The 20,378-nt window shown below is 39.2% G+C and overlaps 2 protein-coding genes across 9 annotated transcripts; one reads left to right on the top strand and one right to left on the bottom strand.

Moving 5' to 3' along the window:
- Positions 1-4,125: 4,125 nt before the first annotated feature.
- fam167ab (family with sequence similarity 167 member Ab) lies at positions 4,126-12,985 on the bottom strand. 8 transcript variants are annotated; one of them, XM_017710528.2, is made up of 5 exons: positions 12,869-12,967; positions 11,254-11,271; positions 9,146-9,221; positions 8,330-9,045; positions 4,126-5,121 (listed from the first exon to the last, which is right to left on the bottom strand). In XM_017710528.2, exons 4-5 carry the CDS (start codon positions 8,693-8,695, stop codon positions 4,858-4,860), a joined length of 630 nt encoding a protein of 209 aa, XP_017566017.1. In that variant the 5' UTR covers positions 8,696-9,045; positions 9,146-9,221; positions 11,254-11,271; positions 12,869-12,967; the 3' UTR covers positions 4,126-4,857. The 8 variants fall into 8 exon arrangements, with proteins under 8 accessions (XP_017566017.1, XP_037393353.1, XP_037393354.1 ...); XM_037537456.1 differs by having other exon boundaries at positions 9,146-9,278; positions 11,250-11,271; positions 12,869-12,953; XM_037537457.1 differs by having other exon boundaries at positions 11,250-11,271; positions 12,869-12,951.
- A 1,869-nt stretch (positions 12,986-14,854) lies between these two features.
- Positions 14,855-20,256, top strand: enpp5 (ectonucleotide pyrophosphatase/phosphodiesterase 5). Its single transcript, XM_017710529.1, has 4 exons — positions 14,855-14,918; positions 16,153-17,012; positions 17,907-18,083; positions 18,562-20,256. The coding sequence occupies exons 2-4, from the start codon at positions 16,178-16,180 to the stop codon at positions 18,960-18,962; spliced, it is 1,413 nt and encodes a 470-aa protein (XP_017566018.1). The 5' UTR covers positions 14,855-14,918; positions 16,153-16,177; the 3' UTR covers positions 18,963-20,256.
- The last annotated feature ends 122 nt before the right edge of the window (positions 20,257-20,378 follow it).

Genomic DNA, 20,378 nt, shown 5'->3' with positions numbered 1-20,378 from the left:
GGTCACATGCCAAAAATGTCTTTACTGTTTATGATTAACGCAAAGGTCTTTCAGGATTGACAAAAACTTAAGGCATCTCTTTGAGGGTAAGGACTCCCAGTTTGTCTAGTAGTACCTGATCAGAGTTGTGGAAATACCTGGTGTGCAATAGGAGAATAATTTTAAAGGCATATAAACAGATTTAATTAGGCATGGTAACCAAGAGACTGCACACGGCTTCAGCTTAAGAGGCTCTGCAAGCACTGCAGGGAGTGTCACAGACAATCATTTGTGATGGTTGGCTGTTTTTAGAAAAAATGACTTAATTATCTTGATCTACTTACTGGAGGAAGGACAGGAAGCATGAGAATAGAATAAGAAGTAGAATAAACACACTTTAAAAGAAAGACTGTTGTTTCACTTACACTGGGTAAAAAAAAAAAAATTCTCCTTCTGCGTTCTGCTGGCAGCTGAGGTAATATGGTTGTGGAGTGTGGTTCAGATATTTTTCTAAAGGATAGCCAAGGTTAAATGCTTGAACCCAGCAAAATGTCTACAAAGAAACAGTCTTGTTTGATATAGTTTCCATAATTTGCTAAATATCTTTCACTGTGGTCTTGGCTGCCTGTCCTCTTTAATACTTCCTTCCTGTCCTCAAAGATGCTTGTTATACCATAAAATATGCTGTGCAGGACTTTGGGAAGTTCGCCAGAGCTTAGATGAGATGACCGTGCTTGCCTTCTTGTAAAGCCTGTTCCATTCATGCCTGCTTGGACTGATGACATAGTTAATTTGCTGCAGACATCCTTTAACAGATAGCATAATTTAGTACATAAACAATAATTATGGGCTATCAATGCTTGGGTTGCTCTTTTTGCTGTCCTGACTTAATGAGGGTTGCCTAGAGGGAGGATGTTTGATTTAAAATCCTAATTATTCTCTTAACGTAGTATGAAACGGAGCATGTTCCCAAAAAAGAAAAAAGAAGAAAATCCAATGTTGCCTTTCATTTTAGACTTCAACCTAGGACAAGAATAGACTGAAGAGAACTCTTTAAATAGGAATAAGCCTTTGCAACTGCAGCTTTCTCGGCAAGATAAGGAGGATTAAGTTATCCCAGGGTGCAGTAGGGGAGCCCTGCTTTTTCATTAGCAGACTCTAATGGAGCGGAAGACTACAGCCTGGTATGACCTCCCTCTGGGTTACCTGTAGGGATGCTAAAATGGGAGTAGATCAATCTGTGCTTTCATGAAATCTTTTATCTTGGTGGACAGGACTTTAGAGGAGCAAATATAGTGCTAAGTATTGCTGTCTAAACTCTGACGCAGGTCTCACAGTAATAAACTGCACCAGCACCAAGTAGGAACCCAAGAAGAAAAACACCAGCTTCAGCAAAGTCATTCATTCATGACATGGTTCTTAAAGTCACACAGACAGTTTTCACATAACTTCTGCCCACTTAGTGATGTTCTGCTTGCATTCCAGAGAATGTGTAATAATGGGTTTTCGAGGTACCCCAATAAAGTAACTGAGGAACAGACTAACACAAAGAGGAGCAGAGGTCACTGCCCTCCAGACCCAATGAACAAGGCACCAGCATCATACGTCATGTCAGGTGTCACTTGGCCCAGAACATGATGGACATGAGCACAATAACAGACGCTGAGCCACACAGTCATCCATGCACTACCATTGTAATCCTACCTTGAACCTACACTCATTAGCCATTAAAATTTTTTGTTTTGCAGTTTTTCTCGATTGCTAAAACACATTTAACAAAACTAATCGACTTATTCATGTCACTTTCTTAGCAAAGCAAGTGTCCTTTAGCAAATGTTTTAACACATTTTTATTGCTTTGATTTTTCACATACTTTTTCCAAACAGAATAAGACCAAACAAAATTGGATAACTATGTAACACACAAAGAAAATGCATTGGCAGCAGATTGAAAATACTTTATCACGAGCACATGTGAACTACTTGGTGCACAGTTGTCAACTCAGTTATCAGTTGTCATAATCTGCTGACTAAGATTTCATCCCAGATATTTAGTAATACTTGTTTTCACTTTTTGCTGTTTTTCCATACTCCAATTTTCCAAAAAGGTGACCACAGCAGAAGGTCTTGAATGATGGCAAAGTGGAGACCAGAGACAGTACTGGTCAGTAGAAGGCTGTGTAATAGGTAAGTCTGTTATTGTGTAAAGACGATGTATACAGTGTCAGACTTACTTATTGAGATGTTTTAATAAAAATGCACAATGGATGCTACAGCGTGTTAACTTTGAATTAGGTTGAATCTTAACCATGATTAATAATTCAGTATGTTATCTATGCAAAGGCTCAGGCATCTTATGTATCTTATGTTCTTCTTATACTTCAGCACAATGTAAGTAAATACAATGTTGTATGTGAAGTATCAGAAGATATAGCAAAGATATATAGCACTGATGAAGGCTAAACAGGTTCAAACTGAAGGCTGTGCTTTATGTTTATTTTAAGTTATTTAATGATTGAAAAAAAAAATAGCTCTACACTTTCAGAATCAGCTTTGTGCCTGCCTTACTAATTGTAATTTGTAATGTTTGATGGAAAAGATTGTGGTGTGTGTTTAAAGTTTTGAGGATGTTAGACTACCAAGAATCGCAGTGAAGGATATGTTATTTTGGCCAGCATGCCTCTGATTAGTTCATATGTTGTGTTTGAGAATATAACGTCTAAACTGACAAGTGTTAAAGCAACTGAGGAAAACTGTAAATACTGTGAACTTCTATGACCAACTTTATTAAGCACAGTAATCTTGTAGCTATTTTTTCTATGCATAACCTATGTTATTCATCTCCTTTTCTATCATCAGTGGTCAGTTTCTCCTTTACTGGCAGGATGTTTTTGGTTGGCTGGCTATTCTTAACCCAATCTTAACCCAGGCTATTCTTAACCCAATCTCAGCAATGCCACTGTGTCTGCTACTCTCATACCACCTACACACACAAAACCATGCCACTGCCATGTTGGTATCTGTGCTGGCCTGAGAATCAAGCATTGGGTGGCCATCAGTAGTCCAATGGTGGTCGCTTTCTGTTAACAGAGTAGAGCAGAAGTGTCAGGCTCCAGTCCTTGTGGGCCAAAACACTCCAGAGGTCAGCACACTGCGGCATTAAACACACTTGATTCAGCTCGTCAGCTAATTAGCAAAGCCTTCCTGAACTGAATACAGAGTGTTAGATGAGGGTAAATGCTAATATCCACAGCAATTTGGCCCAGAAGGTCCCCAGTTTGACATGCCTAAGGTAGAGGGTGGCTGACAACAGATGGGCTACAGTCAGTGATTGTAAACCTACAATGTACAGTGTACCTGACAAAATGGCCAGTTAATTTAGATACAAGGAATCAGATATGACAGATGCCATCATACAAAAAAAACAACAAAACAAATAATACTGAATGACTCTGGATCACACGGAAAACAGAATCTGTTTACTTTCATCAGCAGTGCTGGTGCCTTTGCATGACTAATTGCACAATAAAAAAGCACCATGTTATTTTTGCCATCTTTTGGGAGTCTGGAGTTTCCCTCCACTGGCTTGTATTGTGTGTTCTCTCATTGACTGGAGATGGCGTGGTCTCACACAAAAGCCAGTCATTGTGAGGGGCTGTGAAACATTAGCCTTTTGAATGTGGCCTTTGGGTCAGGACCCATGGTTTCTACTTTGGTTGCAAATCAGATTTTGCCCCCAGCATGTCCCTTTAAAGAGATGCGGATGAATGTAGCGCACAGCTACTGTAGACAGTAGAAACCGAAGCTATCTTGCTTGTCTTTAACTGACCCATTTGAAATGCCAAATTAGGCTAGCATCAGAAGTTTTTTTTTATTATTTTACCTTATTGCAAGAATGAAGACAAAAAGCCGATGACCATGATTTAAACCGACATGGACTTCTTGAATGCACTGAATTAGCCCAACATTTGTACAATTGTATGACTGACTGTTTCCTTTTTGACAGAGTACTGTTAGACTAATGTATGGCTCTGTTCCAGATTTCCATATATTTACAAAATGATATCAATTGTACGTAATTGACTGCAGACCCATGACATCTGTACTGCACTGTAGACTGAGGTAATAGACAACACAGCAATAATTCTGTAACAGAAAGTTTATTGTGGGTACAAAATATGCTAGAATGGAAAGCAACACTGACATATTGCCAAGATTTCAGTATCAAACCTTCATCAGAGCAGATACAAAACGTCCAATTATGATCCTAAACATTCAAAACACAATACAACAGAATAGAATGCAAGCTAAATATTTCCCTGCCACATTACTAAGGCCTTGGTTTGCTGAGGGACTTCAGGTCACATACATCTGCTACTTGGGTCAGTTTTTTAAAACTGCAAAATGTATAGTAAATTTGTTTACACATGAAGTCAAACATTATGCATTTATTCTTCAGTTTGTATTTACCACATTGTACCATCTGTATTTATTGTAGGATTGCCATCTGTCGCTTATGAACTGATCAAAGTGAATGAAGAAGCATGTTTTGACTGTTTTGGTAGCATCAGAATTACTGCAGCAAAAATAAGGCTTAATGTGTCTAATAAAAATAAACATGCTGATGTGTCAGCACTATTTACAGACATGAGTTCATGAGTTGTCCGACATGTTCCATTCTTGGGCACAAATGAATGGAACGGGTGGCACATGAAAGAAAATCTGCTGCAGGAATGCTGCTCTGAACTTCATAATTCGTAACAATAAATGTTCCATATAAAACATTGCAAAAATATTTCTATAGGTAGTAATTTCAGAACCTCTTTTTTTTTTTCTCATTGTACATATGACAAGACAATCACACCCACATGGTTTTGGGCTAGCAGAGGGAGAAGCGCCTTGAGTTGATGTTCATCTTAGTGACACCAATCAGGCGGAGTGGCGCAGAGAGACCAAACCCTGGTGTGACTGGACCATCACAGAGAAGATCAGAGAGCTCATCATGCTCCTCTAGGCCAAATGTGGCATCGTTGAGCATTCGCCGGTGGAGGTGACACGTCTGTTCGATCTTCAGTTTGTTGATGTCACCGCGCAGGCGCATGAGCTGGCGGGCGAGCTGCTGATCCTGCAGACGCATCTCCTTCTAGGAATTAAGAAGAGAGAAAAGCAGGAATGATCTACCTGAATCTCAGTTAGCAGTAGGAAGCAAATCCTCATAGGCCTATTTAAAGCAATCATTGCTTTGACTGATCAAAATATGTGATACATCCAATTCCAAGTAATAGGAGCTTGTGGACAACAGTTAGCATTGTGCAAACTGCACACCTAAATCATCAAACACTTCCCTCAACTCACTAGACTTGTTAATGAGATTTCAGACACTATATGACATTCTACTGTGTGAACACAGACAAAAGTACAGGTGAATCGTTAAAGACTTCAAGGCTGTTTCTACTGTGTCATCCTACCACTGTGGTGACAAACTGGGTACGAACGTTGATACATATTTAAGTGTAAAATGTAGTTTGTTACAGTGATCAATGTCAGTAAAGTTAGAACACTACTGACAATGTTGCTAAAATCTGAGCTTTCCTAAAATATAGTCTACTGTAACTTTAGTATTGAAAGTCACATTGTAAGTCAAAAACTGCAAATACTGCATTCAGGTTCTTATTTAGTTTCAGTTTTAAAATCACTTATGTTTTGTGAGTGAAGGCATCAGTGTTCATCAGTGAATTTAATCAAATTGATCAGAAATATAAAGAGATTTCACTAATTGTATACTATGATATGCCCACACAAGATATTACTATAACCCTACTGACAAAGAAGCTTTCATTATCAAAATAAAATATCTTTTATATATTTAAATTATTTTGACATAAGACAATGCATTTTTACAATTCAAATTTGGTTCTCATGGTGGGAATAAGAAAGGAATAGACTTTTTTTTTATTCTTATGTCAATATAAATATTTTTCATGTCGTCAAAGTTGTGAAACACCATTTGCCACCAAAATAGTAGAATAACCCTACTATTTTAGATAGGCAGTATACTCCTGTCCATTTCCTTATATATATATATATATATATATATATATATATATATATATATATATATATATATATACACTTTCACAGCCAAAATAAGTGTGTTTGAAATTACTTAATAACTCAACATGGTTTGAGGACAGTGTGATGTCTAATTGGTGGGGCATAAACTTCCATTACATCTGAGCTACATTAGCCTCATAGGTCCAAACCCAAAAAAGAAAACTTTGGGCACCAAACATGACTTGGCTGATTGAGGAAAATTAGGTAAATTTGATTGTTGGTTAAATTCTCACTTTCACAGTTCCACTCTGAATCCAATAAAAATTAGATATTTATTAGTTTGGGGGGTGATGTTTTTTCAGGCCTTGCTATAAGGCTAATTAAAAGGTCATCTTACCCTCAACATGGCTTCTGGGCCTTCTTGCATAATGATAGTGGTAAATACTTCAGGGTTATACGGGTTATGTGCTACATTTCTGCAGAACATGTTACTGTTAACAGCAGATTATCTTCAATGAACAATTCTTAACCTTCATTAATTTAAACTGAACTTTCTGATCTTCCTGGGGTTCTTATCTTCATACCAAACACTACAAGAGAATTGAATGTTTGTTACTGAAGAATAGAGAAAGTGGGTAATGACAGGGGCCCAGCAGGGAACCACAACCTTCCCCCTAATCATCATAAATGATGGAACATCAGTGTTTTCATGCCTGATTTTCTTCTCGCAAATATTTGCGGACACACGCTAGGTAGAGCTGGGGGGAAAATGAGTCCTTTATCATAGGGGGTGAAAGGCACCTCATTGTGTGCCTGGACTATAGAAGCCTGTGCGTGTCTACATAGCATTTGCTATATGGCTCAGCAGAATCTCAGATTAAACTAACAGAAGGGGAGTGATGGAACAGGCTCATCATCAGTCACACTCCTCTGCTCCTCATCACTTCCACCCACTTTAATCTCAATGCAGATCCTACGCACTAATGGTGCTTTGGACATTCGCCCCACTGTCCCATTCTAATTAGCTAACTAATAGGAGATGCTAGTTTTTTCTTTCTTCAATGAGGGGAAACACAAATTCAAATGGCCACACATCAACATTTGGAGCAAAGGGTTGAACATCTTTAGTAATAAAGATGCACCGATCTGATGAACTTGCCTGGTGTCAGGTGGACATGACCAATCCACATTCAGTGCTGTTTCTCAGTCACAGACATTTTAACACTGTAACAGTGCATTACTAGTAATACAATCCTGTTTTTTATACACTTCCTTTATTCTGTATCTTATGAATGTGTTTGTGTTTTTCCCCTTACAGTTAAAGGGCCCATATTGTACATTAATTTCAAACTTTCATTCTTCCAAAGGTTTCAGCAAAATTTGTGTCGTTCTACACAATCAAACCAGACAATTCAATTTTCCAACCTCTCTTCATGCTTTGGAATTAATGTTGCTGTTTTTGTTGCTTTTCCTTTAAGACTGATATATTGTTGCTGTTGGAATAAAACTCTTCAAATAAAATAAAACATCTCAGAATAAAAATCTTCAAAAACTTTACAGCAAAAGGAATTTTTTATGTAACAAAATTATTTTATAAATTATTCATACCATTTTTAACAAAGTGTAAACAGCAGCTGGTATTTTCAATGAAAAAAAATAAACAAAAATCGATAAAAATTGAGATAAAACGTTTTGATCCAACAGTAACAATATCTCCCTGCACTGGCTACCCTGTACTGTGGCTCATTCAAAAAGCAGCCCATCTGAAACAGTCCTTATAACTTCAGCATGAATGGGCAGGGCTAAACTGCTGTAGGCTAAAAAAGGGGGATATATGTAAATGCACTGATTTTGTGATTTCACAAAAACAGCAAAATCAAAACAAGCAGTTTTTTGCATATTTTTATGCATGGAGAAAATTGTGTGTTTTGAAAATGTTAACAAAACTAAATCAACTTTTGTTTCAAAAATGAGGAAAGTTTGTTTTTCTATGATACAGGCCCTTTAAAATCTAATGTGTAGTAACAGTTAAATAGAAAATCATCCCAAGTAATTCCACACAATGAAGTAAACAGACTAAAGTAAAGACAAAGATGAGGAATGCTATCGGATTGTTACTCCTAATGGCTGATAGTACAGATACTGGAACCCTAGTATTACGTTCCTAGTAATAAATATGATTAGCCATTCTGATTAATTAAGATTTAAGGAGATTAAAGCTGCCTAACTAGTTTACATAACACTTTCATTTTAATGAACTAGAAAATGAATGGATCATGCCCTCAGGTTTCTCTTACCAGTTCTTTCCTGAGCCAGATAAGAGCCTCATCAATATTTCCAAAGCCTTTCAGACTCCCTGAGGTCAGATCGCTCTCTTGTATCAAGTCAGAGTTTTGGCCATTTCGTTCGGGCCTGTCTGCATGCTCCTGTCCCACAGCCTGACCTGGCTCAGAGCATTCTGCTGGTTCAGATGGTGCTTTGGCACTCTGAGCCTCTACTTGGGCTTTCCACTCTAGATATGAGGGCCTCCTTGTTTCTAGCCTCAGTTTCTCAGCCAAGGCCTTTAAGGTTCTCAAGTGGTCATCTGTAGCAACCTCGAGGTTGTCATAGTCCAAGCCACTGATATCCTCCACATTAATCTGTGGTATTGTGCCTGTATCCATGGCCTGTCTAATACAAACAGGCAGGGGTAGTTAAAAATTAACAGGAGATCAATTGAAATGCTAATGCAGTCTACGTATTGCTTTACTTGGTCAGCAAAACTGATCTGGATTTTTGGAGCCAGGTGCAAAGATTTGTATACAGCGTCTGCTGAGCCTTCAGCCAAATCAATGGGGCTGACGCAATGCTGTCATTGCATCCTTGCTGTAGCTTCTTCTTCTTTTGGTTACCATCCAAATAGAGAATACCTCAATCTTGTGTCATGTCAGCTTGATTCTTTCTTCTGGTCAAAGCCACATTTTGTCACTTATCTTTCACCTCAGGCAAGGAAAAAAAGCTGATCCAGGGAATCCTGTGAAGAAAAGATGCACATGTTTATATGTTTTACTAATATCTGGTTAGATGCGGTATGTGGTTTAAAGTCTAGCCTCTTGAATGGTAACTTCACTTACTTGTCGCAATGAGTGCTTTCTTTCTACACCTCATGTCACGCTCTGGATCCTCCTAAGCGGGCAGTTACCATAGCAACTAAAGACAGCCAATGAGTCAGCACTTCAGTGTTACATTAAACCCTGCCTATAAGACCTTTAAAAACATGAAAAATCAATGGCAACACAGCCCGTTCCACACAAATCTCAAAGGAGACAGAACTGACTTAATGAAGACATTCACATGATCTGCATACTTTGTGTGTTGTCATAATATTATAACATTAAGCACCCAGCTGTACTTTTACATGACCAGACTAAGACCAAACATAAACGCTGTGTGTTCAGACCAAGACAAATTCTTGAACAAATCCCCCTGAAGCTGTTTGCCCCTATCTGTTTTACTCATAATGTTCAGGGACACTAGTACCATCACATGACATCACATCATCTGTTGAATGCTTGTTGCCCATAACAGGAGAAGGTCTTACCAAATGTCAAGCCCTACTATGCACAGTTTCTCTATCCCACTGAGGGCTAACAACATGCATCATATATATACATATGAAAATTCCAGGCATCGTCTCTGAGTAGGATTACTGAGCGAGTGAGTAAGCTCTTCTAATGCACAGTCAGGCTGCGCCAAATGATTCGGTCTATCAAGGGTTCATAACTGCACCAGCGTCATAACTCCTAATCCCCATTCAGCTGTGACATTGAGTTTGAGGAGTTTCAACAGTTACTAAAAGATGAGGAAGGCAGCTACTGATGTAGATATAAAGACAAGAGAAAAACACACAAAAAAACACACAAAAAAAAAACACAAAAGCTGAAATTAAATGAAACGAGACATGTTTCTATCCATAGCCTGCAGGAAACTGTCTGTCTGGGAAAAGAGTTCATCACTGCATCCCCAAATACAAGCTAAAACTCTACCATTCAATGAGCAAACCATATATAAACAGGATCCAGAAACGCTGCCACCTTCTTTGGGCCCAATCTCATTTAAGATGGACTGAGCTGAAGGGGAAAAGTATCCTGTGATCTGCCGAATCAAAAATTTTAATTATTTTTGGAAATCATGTACACTGTGTCCTCTGGACTAAAGAAGAGAGGGTTCAAAAGCCAGCATCCGTGATGGTATGGGGGTGCAATGGTGCACATCTGTGAAGGCATCATTATGCTGAAGGATATTGTACATTTAAGTTAATAGCATTCTTTTCCTTCTTATAAAATTATCACTTCAGACACACAGTGTTTTGTTACAACAGTCACTATTTGTTTCCTGCTTGCTGCGTATGTGTATGCATGTATATACATGACCAACAGCCAGTTTTACAGAAATTATTTGATCTATTTGGGTGACTATTGTGTTCTAGTGTTCGTTAGCAATGTTAGCCTCACTGCTCCAGTTCGGAATTAAAGACGCAAAATTTGGACATATCTTGGTGATTGACTACATCTAGTGTAAAGCAGATTGTTCATTGAACCGTGCCTTTAAGATAATTTTCCAGTGATTATTTTGGTTACCTTGGTTTCTGAAGGAAATAATTTAAGGGAAAGAGAGATTGGCTAGATAAGCTACTGTCATGCACTGTAAACTGCCAGTGATGAATAAACTGAACTGAGCTCAATCATGGAAACTGTGATTTAAGGTGCAGTGTGTAGGATTTAGGGGGATCTTTTAGCAGAAATGGAATACAGTTTACAAAACCATGTTATCTTTGGTGTATAATGACCTTAATTCTGAATAGTTGTGCTTTGTTAGCTTGGAATGAGCCCTTCGTATCTGCATAGGTCATGAGTCTTCTTCTAACAGAGGCTGCCATGTTGTGCTGCCATGTTTCTGCAGTAGCCTAGAACAGCCAAACCAAAGACTGGCTCTGGAGAGTGTCTCAGCTTGAATTTGGTGGCACTACAGCACCCTTTGCAACACGTAGAAAGAGGAAGGATCAGTGTTTGCTGCTGGCACTGGCTGTTGTGAGAAGTCTGAGAACCAAAATTTTGACAAATGGAAGCTAGTGCTTAATATTTAGCACAAGAAAAAGCAAGAGAATGTAAATCCTCATTGTCAATGAACTAAAGACATGTAAAATGAAATGAGGACAAGTGATAGCAGAAAACTCACCCACCAAAGGTTCTGCTACAGGCTTGAAAAGAGAGGGGTGAGGGAGGGGATTACAGTTGGTTGCAATCTGCAGCCTCACCACTAGATGCCATTAAATCTTACAAACTTGCACCTTTAATTTAAACATTTATTTTTACAGTGTACAACAACTAGATCATAATATTGCATACATCAATATTTCATTAAAAATCAAAAACAAATATCGACTAATTGATGTATTATTTGCATGAATTAGACTTTGATACAAGCTGCACTTTGAGAATATAACTATACACAGAATACTGATCCAGAGATTTATTTGTTCAGTCTAAGATCAAATGTTCATGTCGTGAAATTAATCTTATAGCATGAGCTACTATTTGAAAAATTAGGTCAAATTTACATCTGATGTAGTCACGAGAATATGACAGTTAAAACAAATGTTCTTCAGAAAGGTGCAGTAACAATCATAGCTCTACTACACGCTAAAATTCTGAAATTTACTGAAATAGGCCTGCAAATATTAGATAATGTCTCAACATTAATGACCAATCCAGAATAAATTTGGCTTTATTTTCAATGGTGTCTGGTCTCATGTCCAGATTTCATCATGGTTACTAGGCTTGCCAATGTGTAAGCACTCAATCCTCTCTTATTATAGCCATCTTGTGGCCCAGTTAAATGCCAAAATGTGACCCAACCACTCAGCACTTTCACTCTGTTTTCCATCTAGGCCATCCAACCCATGTCCAGTTGATGTTAAAATCCTAAAATATGTCATTTATTACATAATTATGTATTAATAACTTACAACCTAATTATAACTGAGTTATAATCTGTATAAACCTTCGTTAGAATTTCTAACAGAACTCCACTGAAAACTTGTTCTGGTGACACGAAGAAAAACACATCCACTTTGAAAATCGGGGAAGACACTTATCTTCAAAACAAACCAACAGCCAGCCTACAGAGCACACAGCTGAACCTCGCTTTGCTATAACAGTATTAGAACCCACTGTTGTTTGAACATGTCCAAAAGTTTGTTCAACATTTCTTTTAAAATCAAGGGTATTAATAGGGAGTTTGTCTTCCTGTACTGAAGTTACAGCACCTACTCTTCTGGGAAAGCTTTACACTAGATGTTGGAACACTGCTGTGAAAATTTGATTGCATTCAGCTACAAGAGCATTAGTGAAATCTGACATACTGATGTCTGATGATTTGTTCTGGATCACAACCTCCACTTCAACTCATCCCAAATTTTATTATGATGCTCCATCACTCCACGCAGTTCCACTGTTGCGCAGCCCAGTGCTGGGGGATTTATACCCCTCTAGCTGACGCTTGGCTTTGAGCATGATAACCTTAGCCTCAAGCATAGCTGCTCCATAGGCTAGAGGGTTATAAATCCCACATCCGACTGGCAGTGCTTTTCCATGGAGAATATACAGGCTGTGGGTGCACTTGAAATTACTTTTGGACATATAGTGCACTTAACATTAGCATGGAATGATTCCATAAGTTGTTTTTCTTCCTATAAAGTCTATAGGCTGTCTCCTGTCTGAAATCACCTAGGCTACCTCCCATATCACCTCAGACAAACCTCTAGATGGGATACACAAATGTAGACAGTGACTTACCGGCTACTGCAGACGAAGGAAGAGGAATAAAGAAAGGGAAGCAGGCAGGGAGTTTTCCACCCGTGTGAGTGTGAGAGAGTGTGGCTGCACCTCTCCTTTTGGTTTTGAATGAGGAGGCCGTCGGAGGAGGAGCTGGCGGAGCTGCGTCACGAGGCGGTTGCCTGGGAGACCGTAAAGAATCTGATCAAACGGCGTGAGGAGCTCAATCACCGTCCGCCCTGTGGAAACACTGAGAGACGCTCAGTCTCACACACTTCACAGTACAGGTCATATTAGAGGCTGATAGAAGTCAATGCAGTACCGGCGGACAACTTTATAATAAATAACAACATGCAGTAAATCAGTAAGTTATTCTAAAACCTAAGTGCACATGTAGAATGTTATTTTGGAGAATGGAAACATCTAAGCAAGATGTAAACACACTTTCGCTGACAGAGTAAAAGGTGCCACACAGATTTTTGATGTTGGCCTGACCTCTAGTGGACAGCCAGCGCAACAGCATGCTAATGTAGGCTTTTCTGTCTCTCTGTTTCTTGATATTAATCAGTTATCCCAGCCATGTATAATCTTCTGTAGCTCTGTTCATCAGTCTAGTCATCATGATGACATGTACATTATTTAAAGATTCCTCTTGTAATAATTTGCACATGACTATGTATTAGAGTAGTTGTATACATTTACCTGCAGCTAATTAGATTAAATTGTTTTTATCTATTATAAAAAAATTATATTAGTCATTTCACACAGTTACTTGCAGCCAGCATGGTTTTCTGTACAGATCCTGGTGTGTGAAACTGTCTGTAATCACTTAATATTTCATCACATGTATGTCATGTGTGTTTTAATATAATCATAATGTAATTTAAGTGATGATGGATCAAAATGTAACGTACGTTTTCTTATTGTTTCTTAAGTTTTGATATGCAAAAGATTTCTCATGGCTGATTTTTAATCTTCTTTTTCTTGTTCTTCTTCTTTGTCCTCTTTTTCTTCTGTAGACACTGATCTACCATAACATAAAAAAAAAATTTAACAAAAACATTAAAACCACTTCTTTGTATCTACACTCATTGCCCATTTTATCAGCTCCACTTATCATATACAGAGCAGGTGCTATTTGGGTGGTGGATCAATCTCAGGTGGTGGTGTGTTAGTGTGTGTTGCGCTGGCACAGACACAGCAGTGCTGCTGGAGTTAAACCCTGTGTCCACTCACTCATCCTCTAGTCCTTCATCAGTGGGCGCAGGACACTGTTGGCTGGGTATTTTTGGTTGATGGACTATTCTCAGTCCAGCAGTGACACTGATGTGTTTAAAAACTCCAGCAGCACTGCTGTGTCTGTGTCAGCGTAACACAGACTGTGTGGTTGGTATAGTGTAGTGGTTAAAACTTCTGCCTTCGACACTGTAGACTGGGGTTCAATCCCCCACCAGGGCAAGCACCCTACACTATACCAATAAGAGTCCTTGGGCAAGACTCCTAACACCACCTCTTCCTCCCTGTGTAAAATGATCCAATTGTAAGTCGCTCTTATCCAGAGCGTCTGCCAAGTGCAGTAAATGTATGAGAATGATCCAACACCCAATACCTGCTCTGTGGGGGTCCTGACCCCTGAAGAACACAACAAAAGGGGGCTAACAAAGTATGCACATACAGATGGGCTACAGTCTGGAATTACAGGACTCCAAAGTGCTCCTGTTTGGTTAGATGAGCTGATAAAATGGACAAAGCGTAGAAACGAGGTTAATGTTATGGCTCAATGATTGTTAATTAAGGACAGAATTTAAACGCTTTTTGGAGAGGCAATAACTTTGATACATCATTTTCTCGATTTTTTTTCCTTTATTATTATTTATTTTTTATTAAATACTTACTAGAAATCAGAGTCAAAATATATCAACAATATTTGAACTCAACACAAGCCTTTTTTTACAGTAGCTCATAAACATATGATTACAGTCCCTGTGGGAGAAAGGGGCGGGACTTCCTGTTTACGCCACAGCTGTTATCTTTTCTTTTTTTGCCTAGCGGACTGTAGCTATCTAAGAAGGTAAGGTGCTGTTCTGTGTGCATGGCGCTTTTATTTCACCTTGTCTTGTAATGCAACATTTTAATACTGGACCTCGGGTCGTGGTGCATAATTTCCCCCGCCGGCTCATTTTGCCGGGGTGCCTGTTGTAGCTGCTGAGGAGCGGATTATACAGCAGAGAAGAGCAGCGAGCTAACGGTAGCCTGAGAACCCCGAGCTCAATTAGGCAGCCGCGGTGTGTGGGTATGTGCTTCGGTAAATCCTGCGCAGGGCGCTTTTCAGTGCTGGCGTTTAGGCTTTATTTCATGAATGCATGTCACTCTGATCCCGTGCGCACTCGCAGCGATAACGCCGTGAAGCGCCTACCTGCGCTGCATTGCATGATGTCATCGTTTTCCGCTGAAGCCCATTTTTAACGACGCAGTCCGCGGCTGCCCTTAATAACCAGTTTGCACTGTTTCCCCGTCACCGTGGCTCATTTCCATGCGTGCCGCTTGCAGCCTGGTTCCCTGCTTTATTATTTTTACATGAGAGACTCATGCACCTGTTACCAGCTCACGCACAGAAAGCACGGCGGATGCGTGGAGGCTTTTCAGCTGTTCTTCACACATATACTACCTGTGATCAGCTGCTTTACAGAAATGTCTCCTTTTTTGGTTCATTAACTGTACTAAACTGGACCAAATTGCAGAGAATATGTGATTTGTTTGGACCTTAAAGGGGAATTCCACCACTTTTAAAAAAATTCAGCATAGTCAAATCATTAATGTATAGGCACTCAGAGTGGTTTGATGTGAGATGTCCTGTTCTTGAGAAACTTACTGCATCAGAATTGTTCACAGTGGTGTTGAGCCAGACATCTAATGCCTCTAAAAGGGACCTCACATAACATGGTAGTAAACACCCTACCTGATGCTTGAGACATTGTTTTACCATTGTTCTACCATTGTTCTGAGATCAGGTTTTTCTTTAAATAATTGATAGTAAATAAAATAGGTATATTTGCATTGTTGACATTGCGACCCCTGGTTTCTAACACCACCGCTGTAAAGAAATCAGTGTCCTCTACAGTAAGTCATTTCACATCAAACAACTCTGACTTTGTTTACCTCAAGAACTGAATTATGTACAAATTGGTGGAATTTCCCTTTAACATATTTTGGAGTAAGTAAATGAAGATGAAAACTTCCAGATGCACAGATGTTTCAGGAGGAAGTTGTACTGGGGTGTATCATTAATTATTTTTCTTCTGTAGGTCCCTTCTTACATCAAAGTGCAACATGCCAGTGGTGGTAATGAGGAAGACCTGCTTGCTGAGCTGCCTTTTAGCCCTGCTGCTTCCGATCCTTTCACGGCAGGAGGAGCATAGCAAGCTGCTGCTGGTGTCCTTTGATGGATTTCGCTGGGACTATGTGAACAGGGTTCCCACCCCCAACTTCCGTGCCCTTATGGAGGAGGGGGTGCAGGTGGAGAAGGTGGAGAACACCTACATCACCAAGACCTTCCCTAACCACTACACTTTAGTAACAGGCTTGCATGCGGAGAGCCATGGGGTCGTAGCCAATGAAATGTATGACCCAGTTCTGAATCACTCCTTCTCCATGGAGGGCCCAGAAATATATGACTCTCGATGGTGGGAGGAGGCAGTTCCGCTGTGGGTGACCACTCAGAAGGCAGGTCGGAGGAGCGGCGCTGCCATGTGGCCTGGATCAGACGTGGCCATTGGTGGAACTTACCCAACCCGCTATATGTCATACAATGCATCTATGCCCTTTGAGATGCGAGTAGAGAAGCTCATCAGCTGGTTCTCAGGAGCAAATGCGATTGATTTTGGGGTCCTTTACTGGGAGGAACCTGACGAGAGTGGCCATAACCTGGGGCCAGAGAGCTCGCTTATGGATGTGGTCATCGAGGACATTGATAGAAAACTGGGCTTTCTCAGAGAGAAGCTCAAGAGAGCTGGTCTTTATGATAAAATCAATCTCATTGTCACAAGTGACCATGGAATGACACAGGTATCACACGACAAGGTCATTGAGCTGGACGCCTATGTGAGTCAAGATCTCTACACATGGGTAGACAAGAGTCCAGTGGTGGGCATTCTACCCAAAAAAGGTAAGGTTAAAAAACATGCATGATGCCATAGAAGAGCTACTTTTGGTTTGCTGTGGTGGCTCTCTTATTTTTAAGAGTGTAAAAGGAATGTAACATACAATGCATAATATTGCATCAAATTGTATCATAACAGATCATACTGCATGGTATCATGTTGCATTGTGTCTAGCTTGAGGCCAACGTATATTAGAATAGACCGTGGTTCAAAATTTCTATAAAATAAAGCCTAGTTACAGTAACTTAATGGACAATGTTAATAGTCTTCTTTCCTTTTCCTGTAAAATTACTTTTTTTTAGATACAAGGTTCTTTCAGCAATGTTACCTATCATTTAAACTTAAATTATATTGCTTATCTATTCATTTACCCTAATTTAATCTAACCCCCTAAACCTTGACCTATCCTAACTGCTAACCTTAGCCTCAACTCAAAACCTAAAACCCTGGCCCTAGGCAAACCATGCTACTAATCCCAACGCTGACCCTAACACTAGCATGCTTTCAACAGATAGTTTGTTAATAAATCAATAGTATAGACGATATATAGATATAATGTTTTGGGGGCTATCAAAATAAAGTGAGACCACATTAACATATTGTTGTATGGCTCATTTTCAACCACTCTTTATTTTTGCTCTAATGATAATATAATATACCCCAGGGTGTATCTTTGCAGAACGCAGCAGTAACTATCACAGCTCTTTACAAAGATTGTATAAAACACACTTATGCACTGCATTGTTTGTGCAAAGATCCATGTGCACTGTTCATTTAAGCAGCTTTTATTTAATGGCTTTATATAAAAACTAACACAGTAAAAGTGCAATTGCATGTTGTGGTTTTGGTTGTGTTTCAAAAAAGCCATTGTATTGATAACTGTTTTTTCCTTTTCTCAGGTAAATTTGATGAGGTCTATTCTTTGTTAGAAAATGCTAATCCAAATATGGTTGTATACAAGAGAGAAGACATCCCTGATTACTTCCACTACAAGCACAATGTCAGGATAATGCCAATCATTATCGAAGCCAAAGAAGGATGGACCATTGTGCAGAACAGAACTGGATCCTTTATGTGTGAGTACCAATGTAATTACTCCATGTTGTAATTAATGTGTTTTACATTGGTTAAGATGAGTTTAATACATACAGTACAGTGCAGGGCTGAGACCATCTTTTATGTATTCGATTACCAGTCAAAATGGCCTAACTAAGTGCTAGTTATTTTTAGCATCAAAGTTTTCAGGGTATCCACCCTGTGACAGTATCCAGTTTTTTTTCTCAAGAGACTTGCTTTCAGTTTCATTTTCCACAAAATCTGCAGGGACATTTTTTTCTTAAAGGTTGCTTGAATTTTCTGCTTTTCTTAATTCAGGTAATCCCAAACACATTCAATTATATTCAGGTCTGGACTGTCTCCTGAAGAATTAATAACTTAATGGCTGTTTTGACTGGCAGTTAATTTAAGGGCTTTTGCACACTATACATTTAGACTGAAAAGTGATGCTATATAACGCAGTTATGCTTATTATTCTGTGCTTTTTATTGTTCACAGTGGGCAACCATGGCTATGATAACCACCTGCGCAGCATGCACCCTGTGTTTCTTGCCCGTGGGCCATCATTCCGCACTGGCTACACCAAGGCCACCATGCGCTCCGTTGACCTCTACCCTCTCATGTGTAGTATTCTCGGGGTTCAGCCCCTCCCCAACAATGGCTCTCTGGCGAGCGTGCGGGATCTCCTGATGGAAACACCGACCCCCAGACCAACACTGCCGTCAGTACCCAGGGAGCCCCAGAGTGCCTGGGTCCTGGGCGTGCTCCTGGGTGCTGTCCTGGTGGTGGGGTTCCTTGTGACCTTCGTGAAGCAGGTGACACAGAGGCAGCTGCCTCCTCTGCCTCTCACCAACAGGGAGATATCTCAGCCCTTACTGCAGGAAGAATTACGCCTTTAATGAAGATACTGCATTTCTGTTTACGATCTTTTATTTTGATATGTCAAAGGTGAAGCTTGCAGTAATCTTTTAAAGTCTCTAGTGTGAGGCTCTTGAAGCATGTAGCACTGATCCTCTCTCTGGTGCTTCAGAACCTGTTTCTATCTTCTATTAATTCCATTTGACTCATCTGTTATAAATTTAAACCATAAAAAAGGTCGCTTTATGTACCAGTCAAAGATGGGCTGACTGCCAATTCAGATCATTACCAATGGTGCCATGCCAATGCATGATAAATCAAGAGCAATATGGAGGGAGATGTTACAGACAAGTCAGAACAAATTTATCATCAAAATTATATCTGACAGATGTCACGGTGTCGTCTGCTGGTCAACCTGATCAGTTTCAATTTCTGAATTCTTGTAGCCTATACATACACACTCAAAAAAGGGAAAAGTACTAACCGCTACCATTTCAGATTCAGTCAGAGCCGTAATGTTTTTTATTTCTCAAGAAAGGCAGTGTTTGTTGTGAATGTTTGACAGAAGTGTCACTTCTCTTTTGTTTTCGACTTAACTTTTTAAGGGGCATTGGTATCTTTCCTAATTAGTTGCTTTTTATACTGTATGTTTTATCTCTCAAGATTATATTGATCAAGTGGTGAAGTGCAATGGCTACATGCTTTTAAATATTTTGTTTTTTTAATACTGGCATAATGTTATTTCTTTAGTTTATTTACATAAAGTAGGTAGTTACTAAGCTGCCTCTGTGTTGCACTAAGATCAATGTAAGTTAATCAGGATTTGTAGAAAAGAAAGTGGATGGGAATAGTGGTTTTAGATTGGTTACATTTTGCACAGTATTTTCCCTTGCTTTTAATGCTTTTTGTAAAAAAGAAAAAAACTGGATATGTGCCAAAATCCTTTAGTTATTAATTTGGGAAACTCTGGTACAAATTAGTGGCAGAACACTATATTCCTTTGTTGAGTTTCTAATTTCAGATTCAGAATTTAACATCTGATGTCCAAAATGGGCAGAACCACTGTGATTTACCTTCTACAGGTGCAAAAACTAAAAAGAAACAAAATATTTAGGATAGTCTTTGATGTAGTTGTTGATGGTATAGAATTAGTTTATATGTAAATTGCTTGCAATGTTAAGTTTTTGTGTGGCTATTTGAGAAAAAAAAAATGATTCAGTGGAAGTCATGTTTGCCCTTAAATTATATCGTAGTGCTTAAAATGTGACAAACTATGATTTAACTGGTGTCTCACGTTCTAAATTTTAATTAAAGACTGGTGCAAGTTGCACAATTTCTCTTTGTCCAGTGTTGTACAGATTTAAACACAACCACACTCAAACTACACACACAAATCTCAGGTATTTATCAAGTACTTCAGTTGAAATCAGGCACATAGGTAAAAAAAAAATAATAAT

The sequence above is a fragment of the Pygocentrus nattereri genome, chromosome 4, assembly GCF_015220715.1.
Source record: "Pygocentrus nattereri isolate fPygNat1 chromosome 4, fPygNat1.pri, whole genome shotgun sequence".
Classification (NCBI taxonomy): Eukaryota; Metazoa; Chordata; class Actinopteri; order Characiformes; family Serrasalmidae; genus Pygocentrus; species Pygocentrus nattereri.
The sequence above is the reverse complement of the archived record's forward strand: the minus strand, read 5'-3'. Positions and strand labels throughout refer to the sequence as shown.

Bases quoted from the DNA above. Each gene is read 5' to 3' on its own strand.
- fam167ab (XM_037537459.1), bottom strand. From the start codon at position 8,695: ATGGATACAGGCACAATACCACAGATTAATGTGGAGGATATCAGTGGC. The intron at 5,122-8,329 runs GTAAGAGAAACC...CTTAATTCCTAG, and splicing joins TCTGGCTCAGGAAAGAACTG to AAGGAGATGCGTCTGCAGGA.
- enpp5 (XM_017710529.1), top strand. From the start codon at position 16,178: ATGCCAGTGGTGGTAATGAGGAAGACCTGCTTGCTGAGCTGCCTTTTA. The intron at 17,013-17,906 runs GTAAGGTTAAAA...TCCTTTTCTCAG, and splicing joins GGGCATTCTACCCAAAAAAG to GTAAATTTGATGAGGTCTAT. The intron at 18,084-18,561 runs GTGAGTACCAAT...TATTGTTCACAG, and splicing joins CAGAACTGGATCCTTTATGT to TGGGCAACCATGGCTATGAT.